The 17,540-nt window shown below is 47.8% G+C and overlaps 1 protein-coding gene across 1 annotated transcript in view; it reads right to left on the reverse strand.

Annotated features, from left to right (window-relative positions):
* Positions 1-16,921, reverse strand: part of ITGA3 (integrin subunit alpha 3) — a 94,757-nt gene extending 77,836 nt beyond the window's left edge. The window contains exon 1 of the mRNA XM_060281422.2: positions 16,331-16,921. Within this exon, the coding sequence (XP_060137405.2) occupies positions 16,331-16,560 (230 nt within the window). The 5' untranslated portion in view covers positions 16,561-16,921. The remainder of the gene's footprint in view (positions 1-16,330) is intronic.
* Between the last annotated feature and the right edge of the window lie 619 nt (positions 16,922-17,540).

Below are 17,540 nucleotides of genomic sequence, written 5' to 3' on the forward strand. Positions count from 1 at the left end.
TGATTTTTGCAAAGCACATGCACACACACACACACACACACACACACACACACAGATATACACACAGACACCATGATTTGCGATTTATTGTCAGGTCGAAAATTATGAAACCAATATCACGATACGGACTTCAAGCCGGTTTGGGACGATATATTGATATGTCACACAGCCCTATTCTGCTTCGAGGTTCAGAATTCTGGATAGCTATCTTTAAAAATGCACACAATGGATTTCCATTCACTTTGTCCAGTTGGAAGACACTTGCGTCAGTCATGCACCTGGGCACACAGGTGTAGGCAGGGCCGGCTCAAGACATTTCGGCACCTAAGGTGAACCCCACCCACCAGGGAAAAAGGGGTGAGGGAAGATCTACACCAGGAACAAGGGGGGATAAATATCAACATCGGGAACAATGGAGTGGGAGTCAGATTATCCTTACCAAGTGGCTGAAGAGGGAATCAAAGGCTATCACTGGGAGCATACCTGCCAAGTCCTGGACTACAGAATCCAGGACCGGCAGCCGTGTGACACCGGAAGTTGCGTAGATGCAACTTCCAGTGTTGCTTTGCCCATCTATGGGCACCGGAAATGGCCGGGGCTGGCACCGGAAGTCGTGTCTACGCATGTCCGGAAGTGCGTAGACGCAACTTCCGGTGTCGCTTTGCTCACCTATGGGCACTGAAAATGGACACCGCCGACACTGGAAGTTGTGTCTATGCACTTCCGGACATGCTTAGACGCGGCTTCCGGTACCAGCGCCGGCCATTTTCGGTGCCCAGAGATGGGCAAAGCAGGAAAAAAATGGCTGCCGGCAGGAGCGGAATAAGGGAGAAAAGCAGGAGACGAACTGATACGGGGGACCGCCAGGAAACAGTACGAAAAAACGGGGGTTTCCCGGGGAAAATGGGGTACTTGGCAGCTATGACTGGGAGGGTGGTAGTGCTCTAAATCACACCAGGTGGCTGCAGATCCCAGGAGACCCCCAAGCGAAGACCCCAACTTTTTCTCCCTTGGGGTGGGAAGAGACCAGCAGCACCTTCTGTTCAGCAAGAGGCCTTTGTAGATGCAAAACTGGGGAGGTGGCATATCACGGGGGGCACAGGGACGGTTGCCCCATGCGCAAAATTGTTAGGGGGCACAAAATTTCAACACCCAGTGCTGCCTCAATATAGCTGCATGCTTCTGTCGCTGGGCTCCATTGAAAACGGCTTCTCCATGTGGACCAGGAAGTGACCTCTCCAGACAACGGAACGACTCTTCTTTTCTTATTTCTGTGGCTGTGATCTCCTGGGTGATGCAAGTGCCATTAGGCAGTTGAATGTCCATGGGTACTCCATCCGCTTCCCTCCCACCCTCTCTGTGTGGCCCCGGGTGCTGACAACCCATGCTATGCCACTGGGGGGGGGCTGCCCAAGAGACAGTAGATCTGTCCTCTAAGGAGTGCACTGCTGACATTGCCACGGCAGCGGCAGCGACAGCAGCCGGCGATGCATTATTTGAAGGTCAAATCTGCTACCCCTGCGGATCCTGCCACCTGAGGCGCTTGCCTCCCTTTGCCTCATGGATGCACCGGCCCTGGCTTTAGGTAAGATCTGCCTTTAGAAAGCATCCTTGCCCCTTTTTCAAAGGTGAAAAGGCATTATTTGTGGAGCGGGCGGGGGAGAGCAAAGGACAGATACATAGCAACACTCTCCAAACAAACCTACTTACCCTTTGGACTTTACATTTCTCAAAGGGTGGGGAGAGTCCTTTAAGAACACCCAGAAGGAACTTGATCTCCCAGCAATCACCTGGTTGGCAGAGCATGCTCAGTAGGGAAGGGCAGAAATGTCCGCTTCCCTTCCTCTCCGTTTCTCATTTCTCCAGTCTTACATTCAGTTCTGCACATCTCCACACCTGTTTGATATTCTGTTTGGTTTTGTAAAGTCCTCATCAAAATTCGTCAGTGAATTGCTCTTGATATGAACTTCTTCTTTTTTGCAAAGCAATTTCCCCTAACTAAATGAGTTCTTATGTGTTATTTCACTAGTTACATCCATTTAGAGGCACACGTCCCACTAACTTATACACTCATGATGCTTTTGGCTAGAGGAGGGCATTACAAAATTCACAAGAATTGCAAAATTCACAAGGATGGCTATGTGTTTCATTTTGAGCATAGTTTTGGGAAGCGTGAATGGGCTAAGTTTGGATTAGATGGGGTCTCTTCCAACTCTACAATTTTACGATTCTATGATCCTATTAAATGGGAATGGAATCACATTTCTCCTCCTATCCTTAGCTATAGGTTAAGTCCATCAAATATCCCTTGTCGCTAGTCCTTTAGGAAAGGATAGATTCCAATAAATGTGTCAGCCTTTAGAGGTGCCACTGGGGGGGTTGGACTAGATGACCCTCAGGGTCCCTTCCAACTCTACAAGTCTATGATTCTAGGGTTCTAAGCCCCTTTGCTGTGTATTTTTTAGGAGAAAGCAAAAACCCGGTGCATTCAAAACGGGGTGAGCTTTGGCTGAAATTAAACTCTGGGGCTGCCCCTTTCCTAAAACACCACCTGCAGATCAAATCCCCAAACTTTGTCACAGTGTTTGCACATGCAGACACATGTTCCACAGTGCACAGCTGCCTTTCCCCCCCCTTTTCACCTAAAGGCTGCGGGGTGGGGGTGAGGGTCTGCAGTTCTTGGAGGAAAAATGAGGGAGGGGGGACAGAATTGCCCATTGCCTTCAACAGAGAAGTCCTCAACTTCATCAAGAGCTTTGCAAATGAATCTTTGGAATGTCTCCACAGACGTTTTCTGAGCCGTGCAGCTGCTGCCGTCAGAAATCCTCTCCAGGGCACAAGACATCCTTGTCAAACGGGTAGGAGAGCGAGGGAGACCCTCCAGCTGTCTTAGAAATGCAAAAAGCCAATAGGTCTGGCTCCCCTCTCATTTCCCACCCCCTCCCCGCTCTCCCACTGTTTTTGCCCTGGTGGTGTTAATATGTTTGTTTTTTTTAAAAAAAGTAGGTACCACAGCGTGAGCAAACGAGGCCTATTGCAAAACTTGCCTCTGAGAGGTGTCCGGAGCTCACAGCTCCTTAGAAGTCTTGCCATGTGCCTTGGAAGGCTTCGCTGCTCATTCCAGATGCACAGAGACCGGCTGCGCTTGCTTCAGCGGCCTCGGAAAGGCGCTTTGCGTATGCTCAGAAGCGCCGTTAGGATTTTGTGTGTTCTGAACCGGGGACGGGGAACCCAAGGCTCTCTGGATGCTCCCGACATGGCCAATGTTTAGCCAGCAAAATCTGGAAGGCTGCAAGCTCCTCATTGCCTATGTCATGGCTTAATCCTGGAACTAAACAGCAGCAGCAATAGATTCAATAACAATCCACGTATTTTGAGTGAATGTCCAGCCGCACTGCTCCATCCCTTTCGAGAAAGTTCACAGATCAGTACAGTGGAACTTCGGTTTATGAACACCTCAGTTTATGAATTTTCGGTTTACGAACGCTGCGGACCCATCTGGAATGGATTAATTCACTTTCCATTACTTTCAATGGGAAAGTTTGCTTCAGTTTATGAACGCTTCAGTTTATGAACAGACTTCCGGAACCAATTACACCCATGCTTTGGGTTAAGTACGCTTCAGGTTGAGTATTCCATGGACCCGTCTGGAACGGATTAATCCACTTTCCATTACTTTCAATGCGAAAGTTCGCTTCAGTTTAAGTACTCCGTGGACCGCCTGGAACGGATTAATTCACTTTCCATTACTTTCAATGCGAACGTTCGCTTCAGTTTATGAACGCTTCAGTTTATGAACAGACTTCCGGAACCAATTACACCCATGCTTTGGGTTAAGTACGCTTCAGGTTGAGTATTCCATGGACCCGTCTGGAACGGATTAATCCACTTTCCATTACTTTCAATGCGAAAGTTCGCTTCAGTTTAACTACTCCGTGGACCGCCTGGAACGGATTAATTCACTTTCCATTACTTTCAATGCGAACGTTCGCTTCAGTTTATGAACGCTTCAGTTTATGAACAGACTTCTAGAACCAATTGTGATCATAAACCGAGGTACCACTGTAGTAGAACACATGCCTTTGAACCAGTGGTGTGCGGACAGTGGCCTAGGGGGACTAGGATAGCTCCCTAAATGTTCCCCTGGCACCATATTCCCAAAGCCTGAAAAGCTTCTGTCCATCTTAGGGGGGGAGGCACGATGCCCCCATGGGTCCATGAGCCCTCCCACCACCTTCCCAGTGCCCGCCTGGCTTTGGGAAGGAGGCAGGGGGCTCCAAAGCCGGGTGTCCCCTTCCCAAAGCCCAGGAAGCTTTTGCCCTGCTTAGGGAGCCCTAAATGGCCTCGGCCCAGTATACCTGAAGGAGCGTCTCCAGCTCCATCATTTAGCCCGGACACAGAGGTCCAGCTCCAAGGGCCTTCTGGCGGTTCCCTCACTGCAAGATGTGAGGTGACAGGGAACCAGGCAGAGGGCCTTCTCGGTAGTGGCGGCCACCCTGTGGAATGCCCTCCCCTTAGATGTCAATGAAATAAAGAACTACCTGACTTATAAAAGACATCTGAAGGCAGTCCTGTTTAGGGAAATTTTTAATGTTTGATGTTTTATTGTGTTTTTAATATTCTGTTGGGAGTCGCCCAGAGTGGCTGGGGAAACCCATCCAGATGGGCGGGGTATAAATAATAATAATTATTATTATTATTATTATTATTGGGAGGAAGGTGTGATGCTCACGCTTCTGATGTCAGGACATTGAGACACCACACACACAATGTCAACCTTCCCCCCCATCACCCTCGCAAGCTGCCGCTTCTGGCCCAAACTGTTCCCCTACGAAAAATTTCACCGCACGCCGCTGCTTTGAACGCAGAAGGTCCCAGATTCAGTCTCCAGGGTGGAGTTGGGAACCCTGTCTGGAAACCTGGAGAGGGCAGCAGGCAATCTTGAGTTGGGCTGACTAACGGTCTGGCTTGATATAAGGCCGCTTCCCACGGAAAATTGGAAAACAGAGTCGCTTAGCAAGGCCGAAAGAAATTATGGCCCTGGAGCACTTTGCACAATTAAACTGCTACCAAACTGATTCAGAATAAGTACGTTGAGGAAATGCAACCCCCCCCCCACCACTAAATGCCAGATGTCTAATAAACAGGGTTGCCAATTTTTCTTTCTTTTTCAGATCTTTTTAACACCCGATGCACAGAAATTGGTGCAGGCTTTCTTCATCACTTCCCCCTCCCAGTACGTTTCCGAGCACAATTCAAAGCGTTGATGCTGACCTCTAAAGCCTTAAACGGCCTCGGCCCAGTATACCTGAAGGAACGTCTCCACCCCCATCGTTCAGCCCATCGTTCAGCCCAGACACCAAGGTCCAGCGCCGAGGACCTTCTGGCAGTTCCCTCCCTGCGAGAAGTTAGGTTACGGTGAACCAGGCAGAGGGCCTTCTCGCCCCATGGAAAGCCCTTCCATCAGATGCAATCGCCGGGGCAGGTGGAGGGAAAGCCCCAGAGCCACGAAAAGCGGTTGCCTGGCTTTCCCTCCGCCCGCCCCACAGCCAGCCGGCTAGAAGGGACGTCTCCCTTCTCCCTTGCTGGCTGTGGGGCGGGCGGAGGGAAAGCCAGCCAAACGCTTTGTGCGGCTCTGGGGCTTTCCCTCCACCCGCCCCACAGCCAGCCAGGGAGAAGGGAGACGGCACCGGGCGGGCAGCGGGGCAGGCTGGCCAGCGGCCCTGCTTCTAGTAGGGGCAATTGCCCCCTCCTGCCCCCCTGCCTACGCCCATGGTTTAAGTACACTTCGGTTTGAGTATTTTCAGTTTAAGTACTCCACGGACCTGTCTGGAATGGATTAATCCACTTTCCATTACTTTCAATGGGAAAGTTCGCTTCAGGTTAAGTACGCTTCAGGTTAAGTACGGACTTCCAGAACCAATTACACTCATACTTCGGGTTAAGTACGCTTCAGGTTGAGTACTCCGTGGACCTGTCTGGAACGGATTAATCCACTTTCCATTACTTTCAATGGGAGAGTTCGCTTCAGGTTAAGTACGCTTCAGGTTGAGTACGCCGTGGACCGTCTGGAACGGATTAATCAACTTTCCATTACTTTCAATGGGAAAGTTCACTTCAGGTTAAGTACGCTTCAGGTTAAGTACGGACTTCCAGAACCAATTACACTCATACTTTGGGTTAAGTACGCTTCAGGTTGAGTACTCCGTGGACCTGTCTGGAACGGATTAATCCACTTTCCATTACTTTCAATGGGAGAGTTCGCTTCAGGTTAAGTACGCTTCAGGTTGAGTACGCCGTGGACCGTCTGGAACGGATTAATCAACTTTCCATTACTTTCAATGGGAAAGTTCACTTCAGGTTAAGTACGCTTCAGGTTAAGTACAGACTTCCGGAACCAATTGTGTTTGTAAACCAAGGTACCACTGTACTACTAATTATAAAATAATCAGGAAAAGCTTTTTTAAATGCTTGCCTGGAAGACCACTATTACAGGCAGAGGAACAGGACTCCCCACCAAACATGGCAGAGATTTAGATTGCCTTTTAAAACGAGCTTGCCTAATTTTCACTTTCTGAAACAAGATGAAAACCAAAACGCAGCCATTTTCTGAAATGGCTTCTCTGAATTTTGAAATCTCCAGCCAAAGAAAATGCACACAAATGCACTTACTAGCGCGCTGGTCTCCAAGTTACTACAGGATTGCGGCCTGATCCATGGTGGGTCACAACAGGAGCGCTACCACTATGCAAATATGTGGTAAAAAAGGTTAAGAAATAGGTCCCCAAATGTATGTTCAGGTTAGAAGTGGGTCCTGGAACTACCGGTAGCTATGCTAGCATAAAGGGCAGGGCTAGCCCAAGGCATTTTGGCACCTGAGGTAAACCACAAAATGGCGTCCCCACTCCCTGCCAGGGAAGAAGGGGTGAGTGAAGATCTACATCAGGAATGGGGGAGGGGTGGAATAAAGATCTACATTGGGATCTGCTGCTCCTGTGGATCCTGCCGCCTGAGGCAGTTGCTTCATGTTACCTCATGTGTGGGCCGGCCCTGGCAAAGGGCATACATTAGTACTATAAATGCATACAATAGTGAAAATAAAATACATTTTCATGGCATTCTAGTAAGGGGAATCTCTTTCCCGAAAGGTTTATTTCAGGCAAAATTGCCTGCAAGAATGTGCCTATGAAGAGAAATCCTTTCGCAAATAAAAAAAAATCACCAATCTATGTGCAAATGTGGAGAGCTGAATTTAAGATTGAAAAAAAATGAAACGGACAGATTCATCCATCCTTTCGCAGCCCCAGTAAGAGCAGAAGAACACAAACAGATCTCCGGCTGAAACGCAATCTAGAAGATCAGTACATTTAGAATTAGTGCAAGTAGCCGTGATTTATACCAAGGCTAAGTAAGGAGGGGGTGTGTGTGGAAAAAAACCCTGCCTCTTAAACAACATAATACACGTCTCCATGGGAACGGAGGCCTGAGCTAAGAGAGAGAGTTAGTTAATCAAGAGGAAAAATCCGGTGGTTTGAAAAGGTCTTTTGTAAAGCACCCGTAGAATTTATCCGATCCAACAAAGAACTCCAAGAATGTTAACAGGTCCATGGGAACCTCACACCTTGACCCTCAAGGATGAGCCTGGCCTAGGATAGGCCTCTGTTTGTAAATGAACAATTCACAGTCGGGTCTGGATGAAGAGTACCCCCTAAGAGATACTTTGGGGCCATTGCTCTGAATCAAAACATTCAAATTGGCGGGGGGGGGGGAGGGAATGTCAAATAAAAATCAGAAAAGACTCAAGGTTGTTCCACTAGGGAGTAGGGAGCAATTGCAATCCAATTTGGGCCACCTTTAAAGGCAAAGCTACACAATTCGCTCTTCCTGAAACATTACATTCCTGAAACACAACCGTCTTTCAAAATCCACACTTCTCCGCATTTTGCAACATAGTTTTCCAGCAAACTAATAAGTACGGAGATGCGTTTGCCGTGGGGAAGTGTGCAGGAAAATAGGGTTGCCATATTTTGAAGAGCAAAACAGAGGACACCTGGGCCAACGTCAACTTTTAACTATGGATCGCTATGATAACTCTGCCCATGAAAAGGAGGACGTGTCCTGGAAAAAGAGGACATATGGCAACCCTAGCTGTGTATACTAGTGACGAGGACATGCAAAAAAAAAAAGCATCACTTTCGGGGAAATTGCCTTGCAGAAATGCTTGTCTTAGGCAAAATTGCACACAATTGCATGTCAGTTAGGAGAAATGTCCACTAAACTGCTGCTGAACTTTCATGAAGTTACCGTATTGGCTTGAATATAAGCCTCCCTTCTTTTCCAAATTTCAACCGTGAAAAGTTAAAGTGCGGCTTAAATTCGCGACCTTACAAAAATTGGCCTTTTTACGATATTGCTGCTGAAACAGACAAACGGTAAATGTTTTATTGTCGATTTTGCGAGCTTGAGACTCTTCACTTGCCATTTACGGGTGTGAGTGCCTGCGGAATTGGAGCCAACTGAATAGCGATTTGCCATTTCAGAGATTGTACGGTAACTTTCGCAGGCTTGGAAGATCAAAGGCTTAAATTGGATCCGAGTTAAAATTCTACCAACCGCAGCGATTTTCAGCCTGTAACCCAATTTTAAGGGAGAGGCTTATATTTGGGTATTGTCCTTTTCTCCCTCCCCCATTGAATTTTAAAGGTGTGGCTTATTTGCGGATGCGGATTATATTTGGGCCAATACGGTAAGTGAGCAATTAGGAGCAATTGTTGCTTATTTGCCTGCTTCTCCCCTCTTGAAGACAGTGAGGTCTGCACCCAGAGTTAGAAGGAAAGGGAGTCAGGCTATGGGGAGAGGGAGGGAGCCTGTGCTCAAGGGCTCCTGGAACTACAACCGCTTGGGGTTTTCCAGGAATGATTTGGAAGCAGCAAGCCAGACAGCAAGCGGATCAGTTAAGGACTGCAAAGCCTCAGATCCGAATCTTTCTGAGCCATGAAGCTCTCTGGCCGAGACAATTACAAAAGCATAATTGATGCATATGAAAATAGACTTCTGTGGAGGAAGAATTTCCATTGATTTTGCTTTCCTCCACCACATTTGCATAGGTACTTTGCACATTAGGGCAATACCTTTCCATTTAACCTTTTGCACATGGCTGGAATTCTTCTCAGTGCTTTGTAAGTGTATTTACACACACACATGCACACACAATATGTGGATGACAGGTAACAAAAGCCAGAGAGACAGACTACTTAGGAAGACTGGAGGAAAAATTCAGATTTTTCGATGCCAGCCTCAGTAGGTTTGCCAGCCACGTAGAGAATTAATACAATACTTTACTGTGCAGTGTTTCATATCGTAAGGGCATAGAAAACTGCTTTAGATCACTGGTCCGTCCAGTTCAGCACTGTTTCAAGAAGAAGCCACTACTCAGAAGTAAGTCCCATTGAGTTTAACAAGCCTTACTCCCAGGTAGAGCTGGAAGGATCTATCCATTTCAGTTCCCTCAGTTTCTCATTTTTCAAATCTTCATTTTGGGTTCTCCGCATATTTGCGGAGAACTTTTCCATTGAGGGGGGAAAGTCCTTAGCGTTTTAGTGCAGAATTCTGCTAAGGAAGAAACGCAGTTTAGACTGATGTACGCATTTCCGGAAGCAATTTTTCCTGAATAGAATGTGTTGCCGTATCTAATATCCTCATTCTAATGCCGACACTATCATATGCGTTTTAGTAAACGTTTGGCTGGAAAACTGCACCACAAAATTCAGACAAAAGCACGTTTCAAAGATGAGCTGCGTTCCGGTTCTCGTGTTGTTTCAGAAACCGTGGATCTGCTAGATCTGGCTTTAAAGGTGTAGTGAATCAAATTCCTCCTCCATCCTCCATCCCCTGCCCTCCCTCCCAGCAAGTAAACATAGGATCAGAACCTTAAAACGGCTGCTCCTCAAACAGCCCTAAACTACCAACGCACTAGGTACCTGCGTCCCACCCAGATGACTCTCTCTGCATGGCAGACAGGCAGCGGGAGTGAAGGAGGAGCCACAAACCACAGGGAAGCATCTGCAAGACTAGGCATGTGCTTCGAAGAACACACTCAAAGGGATCAAGCAGGCCAGTGTGTGCCACGTGCAAAAAAGGAGGAGAGAACGCAAGCCAAGAGCCTCCAGTTCACATGCCCCAAGGGGATGGCTGTTGGAAATCCAGCACATCCCCCTTCATATAGAATCATAGAGTTGGAACCCTAATCATAGAGTTGGGACCCTGAGGGTCATTTAGTCTAGCCCCCTGCAATGCAGGAATAGGCAGCTGTTCCTTACGGGGATCGAACCTGCAACCTTGGCCTTAATGGCACCACGCTCTAACCAACTGAGCTATCCTCCTTGCATTATTCCATGGCAGCCTGCTTTTCACCCGCTAGGCTGATATCTCTCTTGCCCATTTTTTTAAAATGACTCTTAAGTTTTTAAGTTTTCTTCGTGATTTTAATGGGATGATGGATTGATGTATTGTGGTAGGGAAGAATGAGTCGGTTTTCTTTTGCTTCACTGCGAATCAGGGTGTGTGTGTGGGGGGGGGTTAATTTAAAAAAGTGAAATTTATACTTTTTAGCTCATTTCCGTTTCTAATTATTTTGCTGCCTGATCTTTAGAGGGTGCTTGGATCTAGTCCTTTTACAATGGATTTTCCTTGTGTGTTTTTTTGCAGCTGGGTTTTTATGTGGCAATGTTTATTTTTTGATACCGACGAGGGTGCTCTATTGAGTTATGTTTCACTGAAGGTAGAAATCCTCTCCTTTTCGTTTTGCTGTTTGCTGTTCACTTAAGATGTTTTAACCCAGGCATCCCCAAACTGCGGCCCTCCAGATGTTTTGGCCTACAACTCCCATGATCCCTAGCTAACAGGACCAGTGGTCGGGGAAGATGGGAATTGTAGTCCAAAACATCTGGAGGGCCGCAGTTTGGGGATGCCTGTTTTAACCTGTGTTATAAACCGCTTAAGAGTTTTGTGTAACTACGAGCGGTAAATAAATAAATAAATAAATAAATGTTGTTGTTGTTGTTACAGTGGTACCCCGCAAGACGAATGCCTCGTGCAACGGAAAACTCGCAAGACGAAAGCGTTTTGCGTTGCGCGAGGCGTCTCGCAAGTCGAAGTTTCCTTTGGCCGCGCTTCGCAAGACGAATAGGAACGCATTAATTAAATGGGTAGACCGGGTAAACCGGGTAAATGGTAAACCGCGCTTCGCAAGATGAAATTTTCTCTACGACTCGCGGAACGAATTAATTTCGTCTTGCGAGATACCACTGTATTATTATTATTATTATTATTATTATTATTATTATTATTATTATTATTATTATTATTTATAACTACCCATTTCAGGTGTCTCTCCACAATGCTTCACATTGAGAAGTGTGGCCCAGACATAGGAAGCAATCCTATGCACACAAGAAGCTTGGCGTAAAACAAGCCACTGTAAGTTAAACTGCCCTAAAGGTACAGCAGAGCCGAACCCCATTCAGTTGTGGAACCGCGGCAGCTGCTCTGCCTAAGCCTGGCAGAGGGGAAACCTGCCTTTAAAATAGTGTTTTATGCAGGGCTGCCAATCATATGAATGAGCAGAACAAGCTTAGGATTCGGCCTAAGGGTCTCCCCACCCCCACCCCGGTGCTGCCCAAACCACACCCCCAGAATGTCCATTTTGGTCTGGCCTTGCGCTGGCCTCGGCTCAGCCAGACGGGTGGGGTATAAATAATAACATTATTATTATTAAGTTATCCTGGTGTATCTTTGGCTAAGCCAGGCCAGGACAGGCACTTAACACCAGCAGAGCCAGAGACCATCTATGCATCCTAAACTGCCCATCTCAACAGATCTTGCCATAGAAGTGTCCCCCGTCAACAATGCCACCAGATTCCTGGCGGAACACATACATTTTCACCAGCTGGTATTGACTGAGGTGTTTCAATGATGATGTCTGCCTGTCTGGGTAGGCTTGCCTAGAAAAACACACACATTTTAAGCAGGTGCTGAAAGAGCAGCGAAGGTGGCTGGCTGATGTCATGAGGCAGGGAGTTCCAATGTGTAAGTGGTGCCACACGAAAATATGGATTTATTTAGATAAATAAATAAATAAATAAATAAGGCATCATTCCCAGGCCTTTGACCATCCAGGCCTTTAACCAAAATGGTCAAAGGCCTGGAAACGATGCCTTATGAGGATCGGCTTAGGGAGCTGGGTATGTTTAGCCTGGAGAAGAGGAAGGTCAAGGGGTGATATGATAGCCATGTTCAAATATATTAAAGGATGTCATATAGAGGAGGGAGGGAGGTTGTTTTCTGCTGCTCCAGGGCAGCGGACGCGGAGCAATGGATTCAAGCTACAAGAAAGAAGATTCCACCTAAACATTAGGAAGAACTTCCTGACAGTAAGAGCTGTTCAGCAGTGGAATTTGCTGCCAAGGAGTGTGGTGGAGTCTCCTTCTTTGGAGGTCTTTAAGCAGAGGCTTGACAGCCATCTGTCAGCAATGCTCTGATGGTGTTTCCTGCTTGGCAGGGGGTTGGACTGGATGGCCCTTGTGGTCTCTTCCAACTCTATGATTCTATGATTCTAAAAGGAGAAAGATCTATGTTGTGATCTGTGCCTCAAGGTTGATGGTGCCTTGGCCAAGCATGTTGGGTTGGTGTGGGAGAGAACAGGACTGCTACTGGCAGGGGATTGGACTGGATGGCCCTTGTGGTCTCTTTCAACTCTATGATGCTATGATTCTATGATTCTAGATGGGTGCCAACAACAAGAAGTTCAGAATTAGTATTATGTGGTACCTGTAACACTGCCAGTTCTGCAGACTGAAGCGGTTGTATGGGCCTATATGGGGTAAAGCGATCTCACAAGTAAACTGGTCCCAAGCTGTTAAGGGCTTTAAGGAGCGTCTCCAGCCCCATCGTTCAGCCCGGACACTGAGGTCCAGCTCCGAGGGCCTTCTGGCAGTTCCCTCCCTGCGAGAAGTGAGGTGGCAGGGAACCAAGCAGAGGACCTTCTTGGTAGTGGCGCCCGCCCTGTGGAACGCCCTCCCATCAGATGTCAAGGAAATAAACAACTCTCTGACTTTTAGAAGACATCTGAAGGCAGCCCTGTTTAGGGAAGTTTAATGTTTGATGTTTTATCGTGTTTTTAATATTCTGTTGGGAGCCGCCCAGAGTGGCTGGGGAAACCTAGCCAGATGGGTGGGGTATAGATAATAAATGATTAGTAATTATTATAAGGAGGGGTTGCTAATACAGCTGCTGTTTAAATGAATCTTCTCAGTAGGTAACCGTATAAATATAGGTATTGTTGTTGTTGTTGTTGTTGTTGTTGTTGTTGTTGTAACACCTTTAACTAGGTCCAATTGAAAATGGGCAACCAGGGCAGTTCTCTGAGCAGAGGTACTCTTGCATTGGTGCACATTTACGTAGGGAAAAAAGGCATATAAATGGAAATAATAGCATAAAATATATAATAATATAAGTTTTGGGGTGTTTTTTTTTACTTAAATACTGAGTGGGATATAAATTTCTAAGATGAAATAAAAGCATTCCAGCAACCATTTGATGCCATTAAAAAAAGGGGTGGGTGTGTGACATACATACTAAATATTTAGTGCTGAATCCTAGCTGGGTAAGGTTTCGAAAGGCTTCTCGGGAACCAACAGAGTGGCTGCATGTTGCATTTCTTGGTTGGCACCTGTTATCTGCTGCCACTGGCATAAGAATTAAGCCTCATCCAAGGAACCACACAGTGAGTGCTAAGGGAGCCTCGCCTTCATGTGCATATCCTACACAAAACTGCACTGCTCTGAATTAAGCAGGTTTGGGACAGTAAGGATGTGTCCCTAAGTGGCGCTGTGGTCTAAACCACAGAGCCTAGGGCTTGCCGATCAGAAGGTCGGCGGTTCGAATCCCCGCCACGGTCCCAGCTCTTGCCAACCAAGCCGTTCGAAAGGGTAAGTAGATAAATAGGTACCACTCCGGCGGGAAGGTAAACGGCGTTTCCATGTGCTGCTCTGGTTCACCAGAAGCGGTTTAGTCATGCTCGCTACATGACCCAGAAGCTGTACGCCGGCTCCCTCGGCCAGTAAAGTGAGATGAGCGCCACAACCCCAGAGTCATCCACGACTGGACCTAACGGTCAGGGGTACCTTTTAAAGTTCTGATTTGCCCTTTTTATTCTGCTCAGGGGTATGTTGTAGTAAAGTTGTACTATTCCCCAGTAAGGTATCTCAACGTGCTGTTGGTGTTCGAAATTACCGAGGCGCCAGGCGCATTTTGCACCTGGCTTTTGACCAATTGCGACCAAGCGAAGATGCCTGGGTGCATCTATATACCGCCCTATACCCAAAGGCCTCAGGGTGATTCACATAAAACATCATCCCCACCACCTGGAGGTGCATGCCTGGGGATCATTGAATCTGAGCTGTTTTCACACACTCATGCCCCCCCATCCTGTAGAATTCTATCAGTTATATATTATCTGCACAATCTGAATGAATTTTTGGAACCAAAATGCTTTTTTTCTGTGCAGCCTGCGCAGCAGCAGCCATCGTTAAGAAAAAGAGTTTGGAACAGGTATACGTGTGAACTGTCCCTGGATCATGTGACTTTTCTCCCCTAAGTTCTCAGAGCTCTTAACCTAGCTCAAAGTGCTCATCTGAACCAGCCAGATGTTTAACTGAGAAGCCATCACAGTCAGCTGTCCATCATTAGAAAAAATAAGACTTTAGAGCCGTGTTACCCCCAAACTGGGGACCACAGAGTTTAGGGCTTACTGATCAGAAGGTCGGCGGTTCAAATCCCTGCAACGGGGTGAGCTCCCATTGCTCGGTCCCAGCTCCTGCCCACCTAGCAGTTCGAAAGCACATCAAAGTGCAAGTAGATAAATAGGGACCGCTCCGGCGGGAAGGTAAATGGCGTTTCTGTGCGCTGCTCTGGTTCTCCAGAAGCAGCTTTGTCATGCTGGCCACATGACCCGGAAGCTGTCTGCGGACAAACGCCGGCTCCCTCGGCCTATAGAGCGAGATGAGCGCCGCAACCCCAGAGTCGGACATGACTGGACCTGATGGTCAGGGGCCCCTTTACCTTTACCTTTTACCCCCAAACTAGACATTCTGTTCTGGCAACTGTAATCTTAGTTTAAGAACCTATTTGGAGCCTAGCTCATATATCTCGGTTTCTAACCCTGCAGTTTCTGATTAGGTTGCAATGTGCTGCTGGGCAGCCTTGAATTTACCTTCGAATGCAGGAGTTGCCATCTTTCTGGGTCTGTGGACATATCTGCAAACCACAACCAAGCACTCTGCAACCCGTGACACTGGCTACAATGGAATGCTTCTTACAAGCCTAATTTGTGTGGAAGAAACCCTTCGGGCTTCATGGGCAGCCACAGCTGGCAACCACCAGTCTTGTGTTACCGGTGGCCACCAATATTCAGTGACCCTGAATATATTTTCTGTCAGCAAACAGCATTAACCATCACATTTGCAGCCGCTTCCCTGGTTTCAATCAAGATCTTGCTTCGGAAGCAAAGGGCCAATTGATGTTGGACGCACCAGGCCACATGTGGTACAATCCCAACACAATAGGGCATAAATTGCTCTCAAACACACGCAAACAGGCATCAAGTTCAGGAACAGATGAATTCCAGCTAAATCCAAAAAGCTGACAAGCTGAATGGCACAAACAGATGTGAATTGCAGCACGCTTTGAGGCGGGCAGGGGGAATGCAAATAACTTCTCCATTAGTTCACAGACACTTATTATAAGAGTCCCTTTTGCTAGCCAGAGACCACAAAAATATGCTAGATCTCCATCCCCAAGAGAAGGAACCAAGAATATGACATTTAATTAAAAGCAGATTGGGGAACTGCCAAACTTCGTTGGTGACAGGGAGGGGGAATGAGCGAAGAACTGGGGGCTTTGCCAACTTGTTGTTCTAGGCAAAAATGGGCAGAAAGAAAAGAGTGTGCCTCTCAGTATAACACCCTAGACAGGTCTACTCAAAAGTAAGTCTCGCAGAGTTCAGAGGGGACTTCCTGAGAGGGGGCAGAGCTGTGAACAAAAAGGGATGTCAGCTTAAATATCGGACAGCTCTCTACATCTCAGATCCCTGCTTGCAGGACAGTTCTGTGTGATTCGAATGCCTGCTACCCTCTTAACTACTGCAGCAGATTTTATGCCTCCAGTCTGAACCTCAAGTTCAGAAAGAGAGGGGGGGTGGGCTCCAGAGAAAAGGGCGCCTCTCACAATACCAAACACTGCACACTCCCCGTCCCAAAGCTTTTTCACTTACAGGTATCGTTGCCGGTCCATTTGATGGTGCAGAGCCACGGAGAGTCCGAAGTAGCTGTCCGGGGTCTTGCCTTTCTTGAGGACCAAAAATTTCGTGTCCAGGTTGAAAGCCGCGCATCTCGGGGCGCAGAGGGAAATCCACAGGGCGCATCCCAGCAGGAGCGCTTTCTGCCTCCCAAGCTGGCTCTTGCATCCTGCGGGTCTGCAAAGGTGGAACTGGCTAGCGCCCATGTCGTGTTTCGCCAATTTCTTTCTTCTTCTTTTTGCTTCCCAGGAGTCTGCTGCGCCCTTCTGCAAAGGAGTTTGCGGGTGGCTTGCTCGTTTTGCTGGGGGGGGGGTAGGGTTGGAACCCGGCTTGCTGCTGTTGTTGTTGCTTTCAGTTCCTGGAGTTTTGCCCTCCTCCTCCCCTCTCCAACCTCCTTTGTGAATGTTGCAGATTGTAGCAGCAGCCTCCCTGCTTAGCGATCGGGAATTCCTTCCTCTCCACCCGGTTCTTCCCTACGCGCAAAAAGGCTCGGATGGAGCCGGTTCTGTGCCTGGTATCGCGCAAGCGAGGCGCGCGTGTGCTTGCTTGGTTACCTCCCTCCCCACCTTGCACAGAGTCTGAGCAGCCGCTCTGGCTACACTTTTCTTCCGGGGGAAAAAGAAACAGTCGGAGCGAGCAGGAGTGACAAGCACTTGGTTCTTAAAGGGGCCCCGGACAGGTTGGACACCTGCCCAGCGCGCAAACAAAGACGAGGGCAGATAAAAGGCCGGGGGACTGATTTCATTCTTGCTAGTATTTTCTTTTTCTTTTTATTAAAAAAAGAAACCTTAAAGGTACAAAGACCCAGATTTGCCTGGAAGCTCCAGGCGCACGCTTTCCCTTCGAAGCGCATCTCTCCGTGATCACAGGTGTGTTGAGAGGGGCGCTGCGTTTACTCAGCGGGCAAGGGGATGCACTCTGCACGTGCTCAGGGGACCCTTGTGTTTATTATGACGCCGCGCGAGAAATAACAAGAGCCGGTTCTGGCGCACTTGCCGGCTTTCCTGGGTAAACCGCTGGGCTTATCTTCAGGAAGCAGAAGTTTGCCTGACTCAGAACCATCACTGGATCAAAATATTTTAACAGATGCCCCTTGCATTTCCTTCAGTCCGCCCTGGGAAAGACCTACATTTGGTGCTGTGAGGTTTGTCTGTTTCGTTATTGCATTGCTATCCTGTTCCTCGGC

The sequence above is a fragment of the Zootoca vivipara genome, chromosome 12 (assembly GCF_965207765.1).
Source record: "Zootoca vivipara chromosome 12, rZooViv2.hap1.1, whole genome shotgun sequence".
Lineage (NCBI taxonomy): Eukaryota > Metazoa > Chordata > Lepidosauria > Squamata > Lacertidae > Zootoca > Zootoca vivipara.